The sequence below is a fragment of the Mustela putorius genome, unplaced genomic scaffold, assembly GCF_011764305.1.
Source record: "Mustela putorius furo isolate JIRA1106 unplaced genomic scaffold, ASM1176430v1.1 tig00003834_pilon_pilon_pilon, whole genome shotgun sequence".
Classification (NCBI taxonomy): Eukaryota; Metazoa; Chordata; class Mammalia; order Carnivora; family Mustelidae; genus Mustela; species Mustela putorius.
This window is the reverse complement of record NW_025421987.1, coordinates 97,630,808-97,651,243: the sequence shown is the minus strand read 5'-3', so window position 1 is coordinate 97,651,243 and position 20,436 is coordinate 97,630,808. Positions and strand designations below refer to the sequence as shown.

General features: G+C 50.5%; 1 protein-coding gene across 4 annotated transcripts in view; it reads right to left on the bottom strand.

Moving 5' to 3' along the window:
* The window catches only part of HEG1 (heart development protein with EGF like domains 1), an 87,502-nt gene extending 67,309 nt beyond the window's left edge, over positions 1-20,193 (bottom strand). Inside the window, exon 1 of one of the 4 annotated variants that reach the window (XM_045088782.1) lies at positions 19,697-20,193. In XM_045088782.1, the coding sequence (XP_044944717.1) occupies positions 19,697-20,027 (331 nt within the window). In that variant the 5' untranslated portion in view covers positions 20,028-20,193. Of the gene's footprint in view, positions 1-17,342; positions 19,660-19,696 lie in introns of those variants that run through there. The other 3 variants (XM_045088780.1, XM_045088779.1, XM_045088781.1) reach the window with 3 other exon arrangements.
* Positions 20,194-20,436: the final 243 nt, after the last annotated feature.

Below are 20,436 nucleotides of genomic sequence, written 5' to 3'. Positions count from 1 at the left end.
TGTGGTTAAAGTCGGGTTGTCGGCATTAGACTTCTGGTTTTACCATGGACGTGCTCGGTGACCTTTGACAAGAGACATAATTCGTCTGTGCCTTGGCTTCTTCATCTGTAACAGCACCTGGCTCCCTGGGCTATGACAGAGAACACACGGGGGAGATCTTCCAAGAGTATCAGGTACGTAGTGAGTGCCGCATCTGTGACAGCTGTTCAGGGGATCTAGGTCTGTCAAGTTTGAACGAACACATTTAGAGATGACCTTGGCAGGTACTTCACAGTCTCCCAACCCTTCTCTGGGCAGCTGAGGTGGCCACAGACGTGAAAACTTTTCTGGAAGCTCAGAGCATTCCAGTGAAAAGACTGAGGTGGGTTGAGGGGCCGCTGGGGCCTTGCTCTGGCTTTCTTCTGTGACACTCTCCCAGCAAGTGCAGAGAGAGGCTGGGGAGGCCCAGGGTGAGAGCCAGGCCCACCTCCAGCATGATTAGTCCCTGATGGCACTGGCCCAGGGTTCTAAAAGGGCAGTATCCCACTGCCCCATTTAGCTCTGGATGTCTCTCCGCTTCTCTTATTGTCTATGAACTATTCTTCAGAAAAGGGTTTGCCAACCACGCAGCACACCAGGCAAGGTCTGCTTTCGTTGTGGACATACAAGCGCTTTCCATGATCCCATTTAGTCACCTGGGGACAACAATGGGTCAAATGTTAAAATATCTATTGAGATGCAAGGATAAGTCCTTTCAGAAGCCCTGAGTGGTTGAGGGCTACCCTGGTTGAATTTTGTTTTCCTCGTAGCTCCCTATTCAGCATAGGTGTAAATCCCGAGGGGAGAGAAATTCAGAGTAAAGTGGACAGGGATCAGCAGGGATCTACCACAGGCAGGGGAAGCCATGCAGGAACCTGCTCTGGGGCTTAATGGAGAAGTGAAATGGCCCTGGAGAAATGGCAAGAAGGTTCAGTGCAGGCTTTGTAGTCTGGGCCAGACGGGGAGTGAGGAGAAGAGGCTGTGCTCCCAGACGCTCAGGGGTAGCCTCTGAGGTGGAGGGGCCCCTGGAGGCTGGCACCTTTCACCTCACTCATCCCTCTCCCCAGACGGTCGGAGGCTGTTGCTCTCGCCCCACTCACATGCCACGGCAACCGAGTCACACCAACCAGCCTCACAATGGAGCTGAGATGTCCCAGTTCCCCGGGCATCTTTTGAGCTGGAGGTACCATCTTTCCCTCCACACTCAGCCCCCTGGGTCAGGCCCTTGCTTTCCCTTGTACTATGAATGACTATTCAGTTATCAAGAGATTTTCATTGCTTTGACTGCCCCCCACCCAAGTTGACAACTTCCACTTCTATAGTGTCTTAATGTTCTAAAACATCTGTTGGTAAACCAACATCAGGGATGCTGGCCCAGCCCAGGAGTAGGATTTCCTAATTAGCAGCTGCTACAGAGTCCACTCCTCACCACCCACCCCATGATTTGGGGGTTTTCAACTTGCATTGTTTCTGAGTGGTGGAGTCGGTGTGTACAGGGCGTATGCTGTGTCATCTGAAGAGGCGATTTCCTCCCAGAGGGCCCAGCCCGCCCCCACATGGCACCACCCCCGGCTCCCGCAGACTCCGTGTCACAGAATGAGAGCAGCCTGCCTTTATTTTCATTTCCTCCCATTTGGATTCAGATTTCACAAAGGTCTGTTCAGCGCTTACCACGTGCTGAGTGTTCTCACAGGCATTTATCTCATTTAATGAGAACAACAGCTGGTCAAGTGGGTATCATGGCACCCGGGAACACTGGGAGGCAGAGAGGTTAAGTGGGGGTTCAAGGTCACGTGCTCAAGGGCGGATGACACAATCTGAACCCAGGTCTCATTCCGACATATCCCAGCTTATTCCGTGACATGGGGCTTTAAGGCGCTGGTCAGGACAGTGTCCCTTGGTCTTCAAACTCCTTTGATAAGCCTATCTGTACTGCCCTGCTCCTCACTGAGAGTGACACAGTGTGCGACACATGGGCTGTGGAATCCGCCGGACTTGGTTTGAGGACAGCTGCACTTACTAGCAGGAAGACTGAGCAAGAAGACCTCTAACATCAGCTCCTCAGAGATAATTTTCATGGGTCATGAAAAGAATGATAATAAAGAAGAGTGGAGGCAGAATGGAGAATGAGTTTGAGGGACAAGAAAAACCTATTTTCAAAATAGGAAGTTAGAAGCGACATAACTTCCAAGTGGGAATGCCTGACAGGTGGTTGGTTAAATTTGGGACTGTCAATTAGAAGGAAGGATAAGAGGTAAGAAGGGAAAAGTGAGGGTCAAGGACTGAACTAAGAGGAACTTTGGATCAGAGGGAGAAGAAGAGTCAGTGAAGGAAACAGAGAAGACCAGGGAAGGCTAGGATGAATTAGAAGTAGGAGTCCGGGAGGGGATGAGTACCCAGGACAGAGCAGAGAGGCTCGGCCAGGCCTGAAGAAAGGCTGAAAAGCCAGGGATTCAACAAAGCCCTCAGGACTTTTCTGAGAGTCACCTGGCAGACAGAAGATGAAGCTCAGATTGCTTAGGGGTTAAAGCTCATGAGGGAAGGTTCTGGAACAGTAAGACACCGCCTGTCCAGCTGCAAATTTCCTGTTTCTGGCTTCCCCTTGGACCTTTCCTGGGATCCCTCAACTTGGAGAACACCCAGGAGAGCTGGGTGTCTCTTAGCCACACGGCTGTAGGTGATAGCATGGGTTCTTACACCAATGATAGTGAATTTCTTCATAACTTGAAAAGATTTTCTTCAGATTCAATTGCTCACACAGGAATTGAATTACAATTAAAAAGCTCCCTTTTTAATTCCCCTTTTGGCATGGCAGATGTCTATAAACCACAGGAGGAGGAGGATACTGTCCACAGGAACTTTATAGAAGCGAATTTTGCCCCTACTCTCAGAGCTCTAATGAAGAAATCCCACAGGTTTACAATCTACAAAGTACTTTTTTTACAGGATAATTTTAGAGGGGCTAAATTATCCTGACTTTCTGAGTGGCAGGTAAGATAGGAATTCTTGACTGATTTTAGGAAAAGAAGGCTAAGACCCAGCACTGAGGTCACCTGCCTGGAGTAACCCAGAACTAAGCGGCAGAGTGGAGACCAGGGACCCACGCCTTCTTTCTGGGGTCTTTGCTAGTTAACCACACCCAAATGAAACCAACGGGGACAGAGAGAAGCTCATCCAGCTCTTCCCAAACTAATTTGTGGCATGCAGCCTGCTTCGCTAGCTAGCATCCACAGTGTTTTGCATCATTCATTCTACCCGAAGTTGGGAAATTGCCAGGGTTAACCTTGGTGCCCCCATTCCTCTCTGAAAGTGACCCCTGCCCTTAGGAATCACAGCAACCAAGTAGTCTGACCTCAGATGACAAACAGGACCCAAGAGGGGCAGGAACAGTTCCAAGTCCACAGTACAGCCAGTGAGTGACATTTATAAATTAAAAAAAAAAAAAATGTTTACTTTCATACTCATGAGGACGGCTATTACCAAGGGAGGAAAAAAAAGAAAAGAAAAAGAAAAAGAAAAAGGGAAGTAATGTTGGTGAGAACTTAGAGAAATTGGAACCTTCATGCACTGCTGGTGGGAACAGAAAATGATACAGCCACTGTAGAACATGGTTTGGCCATTCCTTCAAAACTTGAACATGGGACTACCATATGATCTAGCAACTCCACTGCTAGGTACACACACAAAAGAATTGAAAGCAAGGAACCAAACAGATGTTTGGACACCCACGTTCACTGCGGCATTACTACAACAGCCAAGAGGTGGAAACAATGTAAGTGTCCATCGATGGAGGGATGGATAAGCCAAATGGGCTCTCTACATACAATGGGGTATCACTCGGCCTTAAAAAGGGGGGAAATTCTGACACCTGCTACATGAATGAAATTCGAAGACATCATGCTAGGTGAGATAAGCCAGTCACAAGAGGACAAGTATTATATGATTCCACTTACATGAGGTACGGGTAAGAGGGAAGGTCATAAAGACAGGAAGCAGAACAGAGATTTGCACATGGGCTGAGGAGAGGGAAGAATGAGGAGTCCTGACCTAATAAGTTCCTATCTGGGCTGATGAGACAGAAATGGGTGGTGTTGATGGGAGTACAATATTATGAATGTACTCAGTGCCAAGAACTTGTACACTTGAAAACGGTGAAAATGGCGACTTCTATGTTATGTATATTTTACCACAATGAGAAAAAACATATTTTTTTGAGCATCAACCACACATAAGACACTGTGGACTTTACCTCAAGGGTCCTATTGCTTTCAAGAGAGCTGAATGATGCCAATGTTGATAGCCCTGGGAGGTGAGAAGCCATGCAGCTGGGCGGAGAATGTGCCGGGGAGTTCGGAAGGTGCACAGCTGGGACCAGAATCCCATGCTCCCCTCCACGGCTGCACTCTCTCTCCAGATCACCACCTTCACCCCAGGAATCCACCCAATGAGGGGGATTTCCTGCCGGATGGCCAGCAGGTGGGAGATGTGGGAGCAGGCAGGAACCTTGGGGGCATGGAGGGAAGGAGGCTCGATCTCACCGGAGGGCAGCCGCCTCCTCGGCTCAGCTGCTCTGGGCTGTGTTTTGAAACACTGCTGCGGATGTAATGATTCTGGGTGGAGGACGTTTAGGAGCCAAATGAGTTTGTGTGAACAAAAGGCAGCCCTCGATCGGGGACTGTCCAGGGCTCTCGGGGAGTTTCATTTCCTTCCTTGTTCTTGCCCTGAAAGGAGCAGCCCTAAGAAAAACTGTACACATTAAGAAGTGTTTAGACTTGAGACCCCATGATCTGATTTTTAAAAACAGATCCCCCTGGAACAGCCTCTGGTAATGAGAAGTATAAAATTCACCAGGCGTCTTATCCTCCCCTCCCTGTGACAGTCGGCTTTTGTCTAGCAGAGCATCCTCTAGGGAGCAAGGCAGGCTTGGGGGACTGAGCCGTGACCTGGGGTGGGGCTGGCCTGGAGCCCCTGAGTTTGCGGGCAGGCTTCCAGAAACACAATCGCCTCTGAGGTGGCCTGGGGGTGCTAAGAAGGGAAGCAGGCCAACCTTGACAGAAGAGGAAGAAGGAGACTCCGATGTGACTGACCTCACGCTCCTTGCTTTAAAAATAATTCTATAGGCTTAAAAAAAAAAAAAAAAGGCCTTGAGAAATAGCCCCAGGGTCAGATCAGAAGATTCCCATTCAATTAAGAAAGTAAAATAAGGCTCTCTGCCTCTCTCTGCGGGGTGGGGGGTGGCACTATCTTGTCTCTGGGCGCTTCTATCTGGTGCCCCAGTGTTCTTTGCCCCACTCATCCTTTGAAAATAAACACCCAGCAGAGGGGCCGAAGAGGAGGCTCTTGGGCAGGGGCAGTTTTGAGAAGGGGGCCTGTGGTGCCTGGAAGTGAAGCTGAGGGGAGACAAGGAAGCGGGCCTGTCTCCCGTGTTGTCACCCTAACATGCGCTCACACCCAGAGAGGAAGCCCGGTGGCAGAGCTCCACCAAAGTTGGGCCGCCAGCTTGGCAAAACAATAAAAAGGCCAAAGGAAAAACATCCTGGTTCCGAGGAGGAAGAGGGAGGTGGGAGGGAGGCTGGCGGGAGGACGAAATGAGATGCAGCCCTGGGCCTTCACACGCGGCGCCTGGCCCCCGACTTCGGCTAAGTCCTGCCGTGAATTTGCTCCGTAGCCCTGTGTGACGGGGCCCACGACTCTAAGGAAATTCAAGCAACATCACTTGTCTGGAAAGTTCACTGTGTTAGATGTACACGGTGGGATGATGCCGCAGCACGGAGGGCCTGCTGAGAGGGGCAGGGGAAGGGAGCAGGACAGGGCTGCCACGGCCTGTCCAAGGGTGGACAGCCCCGTGGGAGCCCTTGGGGCTGCATGAATAAAACCTATTTAAAGACCAAAATCTAAAGTTTACTAATAGGTGGGGTGCCTGGTTGGCTCAGTTGTTAAGTGTCTGCCTTTGGCTCAGGTCATGATCCCAGGGTCCTGAGATCAAGCCCCGCATCAGGCTTCCTGCTCAGTAGGGAGCCTGCCTCTCCCTCTCCCACTCCCTCTGCTTGTGTTTCCTCTTTTGCTGTGTCTCTCTCTGTAAATAAATAAATAAAATCTTTAAAAAATGAAGTTTACTAAGAGGCTTTTACAATTAAGATTGGGAAACTTGACACTCAATTCAAACATAACCCATCTTTTAAACCAGTTGTATGCCCCAGCTAGTTAAGAAAAAGAGAGAAAATCAAGAGAGAAGAAAGGAAGAGGGCAGGAAAGAGAAATAAAACAAAAAGGGAAGGGAGAAATCTACAGAGAAAAGAAAAGAGATTAAAGTTAGGGAGACTAATGACCAAAGCAGGGTCATGACACTGATGACGACAATGATGACCACAGCAGCCCGGATGAGGCACCATGCCGGGCATTTCACATTGTCCCAGTCAATCCTCACCACAACCCTGGCAGGTGGGTGCCATTATTACCCCCCATTTTGTTGATAAGGAAACTGAGGTGTCGAGAGATCAAGTAGATGGCCCAAGATTCCATAGCAAATACTACACTGGGACCCCAGCCCAGGTCTGTCTGACTCCAAAGGTCAATCTAAAAAACCTAAAATACAACAAACAAACAAAAAACCTCCAAAACCCAGGAAAAAAAAAAAAAAAAGAATGAAGGATGAGAAAGGAAAGTGCACGACAAAGACAAAAAGACAAAGAGCTACAGGGAAATGGCAACCTAGTCTTAAAGGGCAAGCCAGGGAGACACAGGCAGGGCTCCTCAGATGGGCTTCCGGGGCATCTCCCTGAGGATGCCTGGATTCAAACTGCCATTTCAGGACCCAAGTACCATATCTTGGGAGCCTATGGGGCCCACTGTCCAAAATGAATTAAGTGTATGGACAGGATCAGAAGGAAAAAGCAAGGGAGGGAGGGAAGAGCCGGTAGATTCCGTGTGAGTAAGAAAAAGCCGTAAGATACAGATAGTCGAGGCTCTGAATGTGTGATGGAGAAACTAATGGGACCATAAACAAGCAAAGGGAGGGCAGGTTCTTGGGGAGGAAGGGGTGACATGTCTGCGTTTATAACGGCTATCTATTGTGTTGAGAGTGAACCATGATATACGTGCACATGCTTGGCAGGCGGCTGAAGGCAGGGACCTGGATATCTGAAGAGAAGAAAGGTAGTTGTGGGAATCACCCCCTCAGAGAAAACAGGTGAAGCCATGCTGTGTCTTCCCTCCATGCCTCTGTCTTGTGGACCTCCCTACCTAAATGCCCTCCCTTTCTCTCAGGCTTCTAGCAAAATCTGACTCATTCCTCACAACCAGCTAGAGAACACCACTTCCAAGAAGCCTTCCCCAGAGAACGCCCTCCCTCTCAACTACTGTTTTAACTTGTTATACAACTATAATTTATTTGGTCATATTTCTACATCCTTTAGGAGAGACTGGCTCCTGGGAGGTGCTCAATAAATACTCACTAAACTGAGTTGCAGGTGAAAGGTCAAGGGCAGGCCTGTGAAGAACATCCCACTTGGTAGGAGGGAGAGGAGATGAAAGAGCTAGTCACCCAGACCCGAAGCCACTGATAGGACAGAGATGGTAGACTGAAAAGAGGCCAGTAAGATTTTCTAGAATGTTCTCTCTCTCTCTCCCTCCTCTCTTACTTTCTACTCATCTGCCCACATGTACCTGCTTGCTGAAGACCCTCCTCACCCGGAGTAATAATAGTAAGGCCTGATGCATGCTTACAAAGCCTCTCCATGTGGATGACCTTTCATCTCACCCAGACAGCAGCACTGTGAGGTGGACGGAACTGGCAGTATAGTCTTCATTTCTGCAGATATGACAACAGTCTCAGAGATGGGATGCCTGGCCCGGCTCATAGTCAGTTCACTGTATTCTGACTCAAATTACTCGCTGTGTCTGCATTTAAAGTGCATTCACAGTCATAATTATATTTGCTCCTCCTCCTCCTTGAAAGCCTTGTCAAGGAAACAGGAGAGGTATTATTAGCCTCGATTCTAAACAGGGAAAGGAAGACCCAGGGACATGAGGCAGATGCCCCAGGCCTAGCTAGAAGGCAAAGGGGTTAAGACCGTCAGAGGTCGTGAGTTGCCCCTGGCATTTCTCTGTCCTAACCCTGCCTGTGGCCATACACAGCAGCACGCAGTCACCGCCAGGCATGGCCATATTCTACATAATTCCCAGTCAACCACAGGAATTCACCTGCCAATGAACGTGGTCCTCTTGGAAGAGACCCCATTAAGACCATACTTACTCCAATAACACTGTTACTCCTCACGCTGTTTCCTAAGATCCTCTCATCTTTAACAGAGCCTAAGGAACAATCTTGGGTTTCCTGAATAATGACACATTTCCATCCCCTGGTAATAGATGTGGGTTATTCTGGAAACAGACAAAAATCCAAAGCCCAATCTAATGACTGATGCAGTAGACCGAGATACGTGACCCCATTTTGGTTCCAGGATGAGGTTTAAGGGCAAAGAAAACACCTGTGAGCTGCTGATGACCCAGGCACTGGCTCCACATGTCACTCCTGACTCCTTCAAATGCTTTTTGAGGGCTGTGTCAATAACCTCCAAAGATTCTGACCTGAAGGAGGTCTACCCTTTGGCCCCAGAGGTCCTACTTTGATTTTAAAGGCCTTTTATTTTTAAGTCACCCCTCACATAGTGCTTTTATTGAATCCTAATTAAGCCAGTCTCTTCAGATGATTATGGGTGAGGGCTATATTGATGGCACCTAGTTTTCTGTCTTCAAGTCTTCAAATCTTGCTCTTTCCTCCCTGCATTGGAAGCTAAGGATGGAGAGAAACTTCTAGGAATAACAAGAAGTGAGGCTGGCAGGGCCCAGGGTCAGCGTAGGCGGATCAAGGAACAAATGTCCTTGGAAGGTGGACTTGAGCCCTTTACATCTGGAACTTGTCCCCCATCCAATGAACCTGGAGGTGAAGGGTGTATTGTCGTCAACACAAAGGTCAGGATAGACAGGCATTGGTTTCAGCAGCATCACCATGGCCCCAGAATTTACAGAGCTCCCCTGCCCCAGCAACAAGCAATCCGTTTCACAGGGATAGAGGACACTTACATTCCTTAAGTAGGGCCCACTAATAGCCCCTTTGACAGATAAGAAACCAAAGGCACAGAGAGGCTGAGTAATCCACCAAGGTCCCCCAGCCTGCAAGTCTGAACTGAGGCTGCCTGCCTCCCAAACCTGGACCTCCCCAGGTCCATGACTGCAAAGCCACAGGGCTCTTATCCACACCCTGGCAAGAGATGATTCCAGAACATGTTTCACCGCATGGCACAACAAAAGTCCTGGTGGCTCAGAGGCTACAGGAATGACATTCATGCCCACCTTGAGCTGTTTCCATCTCCCTCTACCACTAAGGGAAGGAAAAATGGAGTGGTTTTCAGTACTAGCCTAACTCATGATAATCACTAGTAACAACTTTGTGCAAAGAACAACGTCCAACCGTTCCAACCCGGTGTCTCTCTCCTGTATTCCCACTATTCTGTCCTCCAAAGGGACTGCTTCAATGCACAGGGACAAGGACGGCCCAGGGTCAGCCAGTGAGCTTGACCCTGGCCGCCTCCTCTTCTAGTCACCTGTCTTCCTCCTTGGTCTTCATCTCCCGACTTATCAAAGACATTGAGCAGAAATCTGCCACACGTGTCAAATCTGTCTCTGTGCTTCCAGTAGCCCAGTTCCTTCTCAGCAGAGACGCAGGGGCTGCTGTTATTCAGGGTCTCCAGTGGGATCCAAGTCGCCCCTCAAGGCCCCCGCAACCGCAGGAATGGAGAACACAGAGCCTGCCTGCCACACCACCTGACCTGGTAGCCTTCCTTGAATATTCTTACGTGGTGGGAAAGCGAGGAGAATACCATGAAGCTCAGGTATCCCAGAACCCAAGTATAGAGCAAAAAGAATGTGTCCATTTTTAACAGCGTGTGTGGAGTTAGAATGGGCGTTGCAGCTCCTTAGATCTACTGACAGGAGCCCTAGGTCTCGTGGGAGCTGGTGCTGCTGCAGTATCACCTGGGTAGTGGGTCGCCACCAGCTGGACAGACGCTTCCTGGGCCAAGGCTGAAGACAGGTATAACCCAGTCCTCCTCTCAAGGAGCTAGAGGTCCAGCAGGCTCACAGGTGTCCCTCACACAGGTTCCACAGCTCCCGGACCCTCAGCTAGGAAGCCAGGTGTTGAGTCTCCTCACATGTCAGGCCAGCATTATGGAAGTCAGAACGTATTCACAGGATAAACCTGATACCCTTAGAAATAAAGCTTTCAGCATGGAATGGACCACACTTTATTTCATAAGTAAGAAAATGGAAGGCCCAGAGCAGGAAGCAATAGGCCCAAAGTTACCCCGTGTCTAAGAGGCAGAGCCAAGCCTTGACCCTGAACCTTCTGGTGCCTCCGGCCCCTCCCATTGCTGGAGCAACACTTCCACAATGAGCTATAGCTCTGTCACTGTCACGGTTGTGAAATTGCTTCCCCGGTTTCCAGAACTTTTCCAGGAACAACTGTGTCTGTGAAATGCAGCCAGTCACATCACTCCGTTGGAAGCGTCTGGATTTGTCAGATATCTCCCAATCTAAGGTGACCTCTAATCTTGTACCATGCCCTGAACAAAGAGACCAAAAGTTTCTGAGCACAAAGTAAAATTTACTCACTTTGGCTAGAAATCAACCAGGGCAGATGAACCAAAAGAGTGAGAGCCTTTTTCCCTACTTCGTTTGGAAATAAGTCCATCATTTAATGAATGAAGAAAGCTTTTTTGAGAGAGAGAGAAAAGGAGGGGAGGGGAAAAGGGAGAGGGAGAAAGTGAATCCGGAGCAGGCTCCACGCCCAGCACAAAGTACAGGGTTCCATCTCAGGACCCGGAGACCATGACCAGAGCTGAAATCCAGAGTCAGGGGCTTAACCAACTGAGCCACCCAGGCACCCCAAGGAAGCTTTATAAAGGTCCCTTCAAACCCAGACAGACTAAGATTCTCTGAAGGTAAAGAGAATTCTCAAAATGTTCTTGTAGACTGAAAACTGAAATCTAATTTTGCCTTGTATGTCACAATTTAAAGGATCAATTATTGCCAATGAAATGACTCTCATTTAGAAAGATACAAGGTCTCTGTGGCATTCTCTTGCTCTACCCCAAATCTTGCATTCCAGTTCTTTCTAAAATACTGTGTTTCCCTTCTGCCTGGCCACTTTGCCCACAGCATTGTAACACAACACGGCGGAGGGCTGCTGCCCACTCTGGAGGAACCCACCTCCATCAGGGGTGTCCACCATGTTCCTGCTGGTTGGATGCCCCGCAGAGTCAGACACCCACCAAAATATCTTCTCTTCAACTTGATTCAGACCACAGAATGAGGTGGAGCTCCAGAAACTTCCAGAAATGTGGTTAGTAGAGAGATGTTATGATTGGCCACACCCAACACACACACAAACACAAACACACACACACCATTATCTGAAGACATCTGGATAAAAAAGAAAGGCAGGAGAAATGTACTGTGTTTTAATCAAACTGCCTGGTAATACACAGGGTGTGGTGAGATCTACATAATCATACAATGCTGTTGAAATAATCTGGTACCGTTTGGTAGTAGGGTCAGGAATTTTAACAATTTCCACATCCAGGAATTAACACTAAGCAAATAATCAGAGACGAATATAAAAACTGATGCACAGATATGTTCATCACAGCATTATTTATGACAGTAAAAAATTGGAAACAGTTATATAGCCAATAAAGACATAGCTAAAAGTTATATGGGACAGTATCCTTTCTAGATATCATACAGAAATATACATGTGTCATATATATGGGGAGGCTGTGGGGGTGTGTATCCTATTTTTTTTAAGTAAGCTCTACATCGTGGGGCTCAAACTCACAACCCCAAGATCAAGACATGCTTTACGAATGAGCTGGCCAGGCACCCCTGTGTATCCTATGTTGAAATATATACTTTTATATTCCTTATAACTGAGAACTATAATAATTGCTAATGTTTTAATTTGCTTCTAGTAGTTGGAATATAGGTGATATTTCATTTGCTGCCTTCATTTTTCTGTAACTTCCAAATCATATATGCTACACCTATAAAACTTACATAATCAGAAAAAATAAGTGTTATGATTTTTAGTTTATTATTTTTTAATGTTACACTTTTCAAAAGGCAAAGATGACAATACAGCTTGAAAATACCTCAATGTTCGCACTTTGTCTTCAGCCTCAGTCAAAAATGTCACCTCACGGCCTCACTGTTGACTGACAGCAGGGCAGGCTTCCAGAGGAAACAAATGTCAGAGAGAAGGGGGCCCCTGACTGACAGGGAGAGGCATCCTCGCCTTCTGAGGGCTCCTGGGCCAATAAGGGAGCAGGAATGCGAGCAACAGACAAACACACTAGAGACATACATCTAAACCCCAAACTCCAGAGACCCCCGCCCCCGACCACAGCAACATCCCAGCCCAGGCACCCCAGACTGCCCCACAGTAACAACGCAGCCCCTCTGCCGTCTGTGCTGTCCCTCGGCTGGAGGAGACCATGCAGTCCGCTGTCCTACTGCACTGAGAGGTAAAGTATGAGGAAGGTATTGCCCATTCGTGTTCAAAGATCCAAGAACATGAGGGCTGCTCAGTCAGAGAAATATTACTGCAAGCATGCGTTCTTCTTTCTACCTTTCCCTTTATCATCAATGGTTCCCTTTAGCATCCATTTACTCAACAAATACCATGAGTGCTTACCACGTGTCAGGCACTGAACTAGCCCTGCCTTCCCACCTTCATTTCCTGCCTTGTCTTCCCAGTCTCCTCTCCACATCACTCCTCTGCTAAAACCCCTCATGGGGCCAAGCAGAAAATCTGACTGTCCTACCGTGGTTCTCAGGACCCTACGTGATCTAGCCATAGCGGCCTTCCTTCTTTCCAAACCCAAGACACGAAAGCTTATTCTGGCCTTCGCATTGGCTGTTCCCTCTACCTAGAGGACGGTTGCACACACCGTGCACCCAGTCTGCAGGACAGAATGGGGTCTGGAATGTTATACGCAACTGCCTGGCGTGGTTAGAAGGGGATGCAGCCAAGAAGAGGCTGGAGAGTCAGCAGGGCAGGGGCTGCAGACCTGGTATCCCAGCAGGGAGTCCGGATTTTTTATTTTATTTTATTTTAAGTACAATGCAAAGCCCTTGGAGGGTTTTCAGCCTGAGAGTGAGGTGACCTGAATTACATTTAAGAAGATTGCCCTGGGTCCTGTGAACAGGATCAGAGGGACAGCATGCATGGAGGCAGGCAGAGCAAAACAGAGCTGTGGAGATTGTGAGGGCAGATTTGCGCGCAATCTGTAGAGAAGCAGAAGCAACTGGAGTCTCCTCCCTGCTCCCCCAGAACAAAGATGCAGAGGGTGAGGGAAGGAGACACATGCTGAATGCTTGTCAGCTTCTGATTTAAGACCCTGTCGCCATCATCCCCTCGGCCAGGAAATCACCAGGCTATCCGGCCATCCTCCTGTAAATGGTCCCTGCTTTGCTCCCTTCCATGTCCACTGCCCCCATTCTAGTCCATGCCTTCAGTGTTTTCCTCCCAACATGCTGATAAGCTGCCTGCTAGCATTCCCAGATTTCTGAATTAAGTCCCGGACTGTAGGAAGGACAGACCCACGTGTGGTTCATCTGCAAGCCCCAGCTCCAAGCACAAAGGAACACTGACCAAGCAAACAGTACTGCTCCTTCCTCAAGAGCTCTCATCCTCAGATGAAAACAAATGCTGCAAGCAGGCCTTTAAAGCCCTCCTCAATCGGCCCGAATCCACCTTTCCAGTCTGGTCTTCACTCCACTGACTCTGGACCCTAACAGGTGCACTCTTCCCTGGACTTCCTGGCTACTGACCACTTCCAATTGAAAAGTCAAGCTTTTCAGGTGCACCTGCGTGGCTCAGTCGGTTAAGCGCCTGACTCTTGATTTCAGCTCAGGTCACGATCTCAGGATTGTAGGATGGAGCCCCTAGCTGGGCTCCTACTCAGTGGGGAGTCTGCTGGAGATTTTCTCCTCCCCACTCCCTCTACCCCTCATGACCCCTGCACATTCTCTCTCTCTCTCTCAAATAATTTTTTTAAAAGATTTTATTTATTTGACAGAGAGAAACACAGCCAGAGAGGGAACACAAGCAGGGAGAGTGGGAGAGGGAGAAGCTGGCTTCCCACTGAGCAGGGAGCCCGATGTAGGGCTTGAACCCAGGACTCTGGGATCATGACCTGACCGAATGCAGATGCTCAACAACTGAGCCACCCAGGTGCCCCTCTCTCAAATAATTTTTTAAAAAGATTTCATTTATTTATTTGACAAAGAGAGAGAGTGCGCATAAGAGGTGGGGAGGGGTAGCGGGAAAAGGAAAAGTAGACTCCCTGCTGCACAGGGAGCCCAACATGGGGCTCGATCCCAGGACCCCGGGATGACAACCTGGGCCAAAGGCAGATGCTTAACCAACTGAGCCACCCAAGCATCCCTAAAATAAATAAAATTTTTAAGAAGGGAAGGGAAGGGAGGAAAAAGGAAAGGAAGGGGAGGGAGTAGAAGCTGGTCTTGAGCTTTGTAGTATGCGGGGTTTTGCTGATGCCAATACCCTACCCTCTCTGTGCTACCCATATCCCAGTCCACACTCTCCTCCTGCCCACGTGTCCGGCCCCCAGCAGCCTCTCCACCTCTCCAGTCACCTCTCTCCACACCATTTCTTCGGTCAGTGGGATCTTGCGACCTTTCTGGATCACTAACACACCATCATTTTACTGGTTCCAGCGTGGATGCTGGTGTCCCAACAAAACTCCCGTCTGTGGGGGGCTGCACATCACCTGGCAGAGCTCCCCACACATAGAAAGGACTCTATCAGTGCTTTCTGGTTTACAGATTAGCCAGACTGACACAGCCTGACACACCGGCCCCACTACAACAAAAGAAGAGGGAAAAGCCATGATAGAAACATCTTTGTTCTGTCTGTGCAAGATGAAGAGGGAATGGGTCGGACAGGGCATGCACAGCCGTTAGACAGAAAACGATTTCACCGCCTCTGAATCAGGGTACCATCCAACCTCTCCTAGTGAACGAGGTTGTGTAACAGCTGCCGCTTAACATCAGCCACATTCCCAGCACAGAGCCCAGTGAGAACATCATTAACTCATTTCGGCAGGGCCCATAATTAACAGTGTAACCTCTGCTATCAATACCATATGGACTGGCACACAGAGAGGGCACAATTCACCATATCTACATAAAATGACATTTCATACACATAGACAGACTTACAGTCTTGTCTTGAGCAATTTCCAAAAAAAATTTTTTTTTGTTTGGATCTCTACTCTGTAGGACAACCTGTCCCCACCCACCACCACTTCCATAGCCTCCTCCTGCCTCTGTGCCCTGATCTCCAGGAAAGGGCAGGAGCAAGGGACCAAGGAAGAGAGGAAGCAGCATGCTGCACTCGTCCTGGAGATCCTATTGAGAAGACCAAGGCTGCACCGTTCTCAACTGTGGTGAGAACAAATGAATCTGGTCAAACCCATCTGAATTTTGGTTACTCCGTGTACTGTGTGATCCAAGCTCACCAGGCTTCCACTCCGACTACTGTGAAGGAGCAGGGCTCCCCCTTACAGGACTTTTTTTGAGGCTTAAATGGGAAAGCGCCAACCAGACCCCACGGGTGCTCAAAGCTGCAAGTCCAAGGACAACCCCAAACTGGTCTCCTTCCCTGAAGTGGGGTGGGCAGAGCGAAGCCACGGAAGAAGGCAGTAAGCGGCTAACAACCACAACTGCCATCTGTTCTCTGCTCGCTTTGTGAGAATCTCTGGGACGGCAGCAAGTCAGCTCCAAGAACGCAGCTCCCAGCCGGCTCAGCAGGGCTGCTGAAGTCACAGGGGACGGCACAGGCTCCTTCCCCAGCCCCCCAAGCTTAGGTATGAAGTCACTGCCCAGCTGGGCACCAGACCTCTTTTGTTCTTCCTCTACCCACATGGTTCAGGTCTTGGGCAGAAAATACCAGTTCAGCATTTGCACGCCCATCGAGGGAAGCAGTAAAAGGGCTCTTGCAAGGTTAAAAGGATGTGGCTTTTAAACACACCAAACAGGGACGCCTGGGTGGCTCAGTTGGTTGAGCGGCTGCCTTTGACTCAGGTCATGATCCTAGCGTCCTGGGATTGAGTCCCGCATTGGGCTCCTTGCTCAGCAGGAAGCCTGCTTCTGCCTCTGCCTGCCACTCTGTCTGCCTGTGCTCACTCTCTCTGACAAAAGAAAAAAAAAAAAAGTTTAAACACACCACACACACCACACACACACACACACACACACACACACGCCACAGAAAATCCCTTTCCCCACACGCTTCCTTCTATTTGGAGCAGCGTGCATCAGTGCAAGTGGGCTTCTCAGGAATCCCTACCATGACCCCCCCCAGCCTCAGCACATGCTCTTCCCTCCGGGGCCCCCTCCCGCCCAGCCTGGGCCGCTGCCCCATGTCATGCTTCTCCCTGCAGCTCCGGGCTAGTTGGCCTGAAAAGTTAGAGCACTTCAGTGGACAGCTATGTAAGGAGGGGCCGGGCTCACAGCGCTTCCTTTGCTCCAGGGAGCTGCATTTTTCTAAGATTATTATTCCTTGGGCTGGCTGCTCAGCTACTCAGCGTCATTTCCCCTTTGGGTGGGAAAGTTCTTTCCTTTTGCATTGATTCTCATTAAGACTTAAGCCTTTTTCATCCCCTTTCATCTGCAGATCTCACAATTAAAGCATGGTCCACGGAGCACACAAAAATCAAGGCACATACACTTAAGCACTCAGAGCTGCGGCTCAGGAAGTCCTAAGTTGTTCAAACACACACACCCCAAGAAAAAGAAAATCTCTAGGACTTAGCATCTTCTCCATCTCCACCGGCTCAAACACCAGCCACGAATTTCATCTGAATAGTCAGCAGGGTGATAGGTGGGTACACAAGTAGGGGATTTGCCGACGAAGGCAGGCAAACACCCCACAGATGGAACACAAGTACGCTTACTCAGCAGCAAGAGTCCTGCCCTCTGCCAAGATGAAAAGGGCTAGAAATGGCCCCCAAGGAAGAAAAGGACATTTCTGGCCCCTGCTGTTGACACCCAATATCCAGAAGCCTCAGCCATGAGTGCCAGGCACTGACCCCTGGTATGCCCATAGCAGAAGGGGCTACAGGCAGTTTCCCCAACAATCAAATGAAGCACATTATTTCTAAGACTTGGGGCTCATTACCAGCAGGAGCAAGCACCTCCCCCAAACACAAAGTCATTACTACAGACTCACAGAAATCACTTACTGCTGGCTCTCTTGTTCATTGCCGTTTCCCTCTAAGTGACGTTGTTTGAACCACCACTAGAAACCAAGCACAGGTCATGTTGGATCCTCAGCCACGGTTAGAAGCTTCTAGCAGTTTTCAACAGGTAATCAATTTCCTCTCTTAACCTCGCCTTTCTAACATCCCACCCGAGATCCGGTCTTAGGTCTCCTGAAGAGCAGGCATGACTTGGGTGGGCTTTGCAGGGGGTGCCAGGAGAGACCCACTTAGGTAGGGGAAGTTTTGGACTACTCTGGCTCCTGCTACCTGCTCTGGGGACTCCCAGGTGCATTCCTCCCAGGTGCATTCCTCCAAAGCCTCATGCACCCCAGGCCTCCATGGCTCTCAGCTTCCAAAATGTATCAAACTGGAAATGTTGCAAGGCCAAGACTAGCAGTGTTACTGCCACACCTAGGAAGAAGTGTGGGTCCCTTAGGGCAGGGGGATGTCCCTAACTAGCAAAAGAGATCAGCCCCAATTCTTACCTGCTGCATCCTCCTAAGCCAGTTCCCTCCACTATCCCTCTGCCTGTAAGGCCCAGCTTTCTGTGATGTGTAGGGATACCCAGCTGTGAAACGGAAGCAGACTCGAGTGCAAGCCTTATCCAGCCAGTGTCCCCACAAATCAGCATCCTTGTACCCATCCCTAATAAGATGGGACTCCACAGCTAAGAATGCCTGACCACCAACCAGAGAAACCTGCCCCCAGCTCTTGGGTGTTTCCTCTGGAAGGGCCTCGATCCCCTGTACTCCGTCTCCACTTAGAAAACTCACAACATATTACACAGTGTTCCTTAGTTACTTTTCTAGTGTGGGAAAGCCTGGGAATGTTCTCTTTCATGTTGATTCCTTCCCATGGAACTTAAAACAATGTACGTTGTAAGTCATCTGGAGTCAGAGTCACAGTGGGTATGTCTCTGATCAGTCTTCTAAAGCTTCTTTCTCCCCTCCCTTTCCTTACTGTTCTGAGTTTCTCAGTCTTGGGCCAGTGACTTAGAAATTCACAAGGACAAGGCATTCTGCAATGACGGGAATACTACTGAATACGGAGCTGAGTTTTTACTGGGGGTCTGACCTTTTTTTTTTTTTTTTTTTTTTTACTTTTTTCTTATTTAAGAAGGGGAAGCATCCCTAGGTTCAATGAAGCCAGCTAATTCCTATACCAGATAGTGTGTGTGATATGATAAACTTAAATGAAGTGCCAATTAGGAAAAGGAAATCTTCTCAAACTTCACCTAAAATTCAAATCAATATCGGTGTTGCCAGCAACCTTGCTTTTCTAGAATGACCCTGAGAGAGAGGGTATGCCTTGTGTCACTCACAGGAAGGCAATGGCTAACACCACTTTGCTGACTGTTCAAAGCACTTGTCCTTTATTTTTACTTTCATTTTGTCGTGCCATCACTAGGAGGCTAGGGGGAACAGGAATCATCACTTCCATTTCACAGATGGAGAAACTGAGATCAAAAGTGGTGACATTCCCAAGGTCACAATGGTATTGTGTTTGGAATTCCACTGGGTCCTAACCATTTCTTCCAGATCTAAAGAAGAAAATGCATAAAAAGGTCCAGAGGAGAGGGGGCAGGTCCCTTTCTGAGCAGGATAGGCAAAGGCTATGAATGGAGCAGAGGCCCACTGGGAAAGCAAAGAGGTGGGGGGAGGAAAGGCTCAGGGACAGTCCAGTGTCACTGTTTGCCCTGCAGGGGTTTGCCCTTGCAATCCCCCACCTCCACACCATCGCCCTGTCCCTCCTCTGCTTTTAGAGTGAACCAGTAGAGCGTTGTGTTTCCAACTACGTCCTTTGTCCTTTCCAATATCCTCAAGGCTAGAACTCTTAAAAATCAGGTATTTATATTTAAAAGTTAGGCTCTGTACCTGGAGAGGCCATTTCTGTGTAGCTACAGGAAAAGAATGGAATTGGGGAATTGACGGGGAAGATGTTATCACCTCCGAGGTGGGAGAAGCACTTTTGGAAGGTCTGCGGTGGGGGGGTTCGGTTCTTTTCTATTTTTCAAAGGGAGGTGTTGTGGGGGATAGGTCTGGGGTGCATCACGGAAGACAAGTTTTCTTCCAAGGGGTGGGGGAGAACAGGGCGGTCACACCCCCAGACTCGCCACTGGCGAAAGCGTCTAGGAAAGCCACTCTCCCGCTCGCCGCCCTCCCAGGCTGCCCACCCCTGGGCCACCCCCACCCCCCCAACCAGGGACCCGGGTCAGCGGGGGGGCCCCGGCCGAGACCGAGCTCGCCGGAGGGCCTAGGGCGGGGGATGCGGCCCAGAAGCGCGCCCACGCCCCCCAGCTCGAGGCTCCTCGGCGCCCGGCCGTGGCTCTCACTCACCCGCGCTCCCGCCTCGGGGGGCCCGGCGCGAGGGTCCCCGGCGTGCGGCGGCGGCCAGCCCGAGGGCCGTGCGGCTGGGGCCGGGGGACGCGAGCCCGCGGCGCTCCCGGGGTGGCGTGGGCGGCGGCGGCGTGGGCGGCAGCTCGCGCTCGGGGCCGGGCTCCGGCTGCCGCGCCAGCCCTGCTCCTGCGAGGGGCGCCCCGCTCGGCGCGCGGAGGGCCGGGGAGGGCGGCCAACCCCGCGTCCCGGGGGCGGCCGGCGGCAGCAGCAGCAGGAGCAGCAGCGGCGGCAGCAGCAGCAGCAGCGGGCGCGGGAGCGGCGGCGAGGCCATGGTGGCGGCGCCCGCCCGCGCTCACATGCCCGGCGCGCGGGGCGGGCGCGGGGCGGCCGCGGGTGCGAGGGAAGCGGGCGGCGGGCGCCGCGCGGGGCCGGGGAAGTGAGCGAAGTGAAGCAGCGAGCGCAGTCCCCGCCTCAAAAGTTGTGGGGAGCCGCGGGCGGGCGGCCGGGGCCGGGCGGGCGGGCGCGGCGGAGGCGGAGGCGGCCCCGGCGCCGCTACATGCTAATTAGCCCGGGCGGGCCGCGGGCGGGCGGGCGGCTCCTCCTCGGGTTGACATCACCGGCCGAGCGCGGCCGGGCCGGGGGCGGGGAGAGGGCAGGAAGGGGGCGGGGGCCGGCCGGGGACCGCGGGGTGAGGTCCGCACAGCCGGCCAACTTTGCTCTCGCTCTCTCTCTCTCTCACA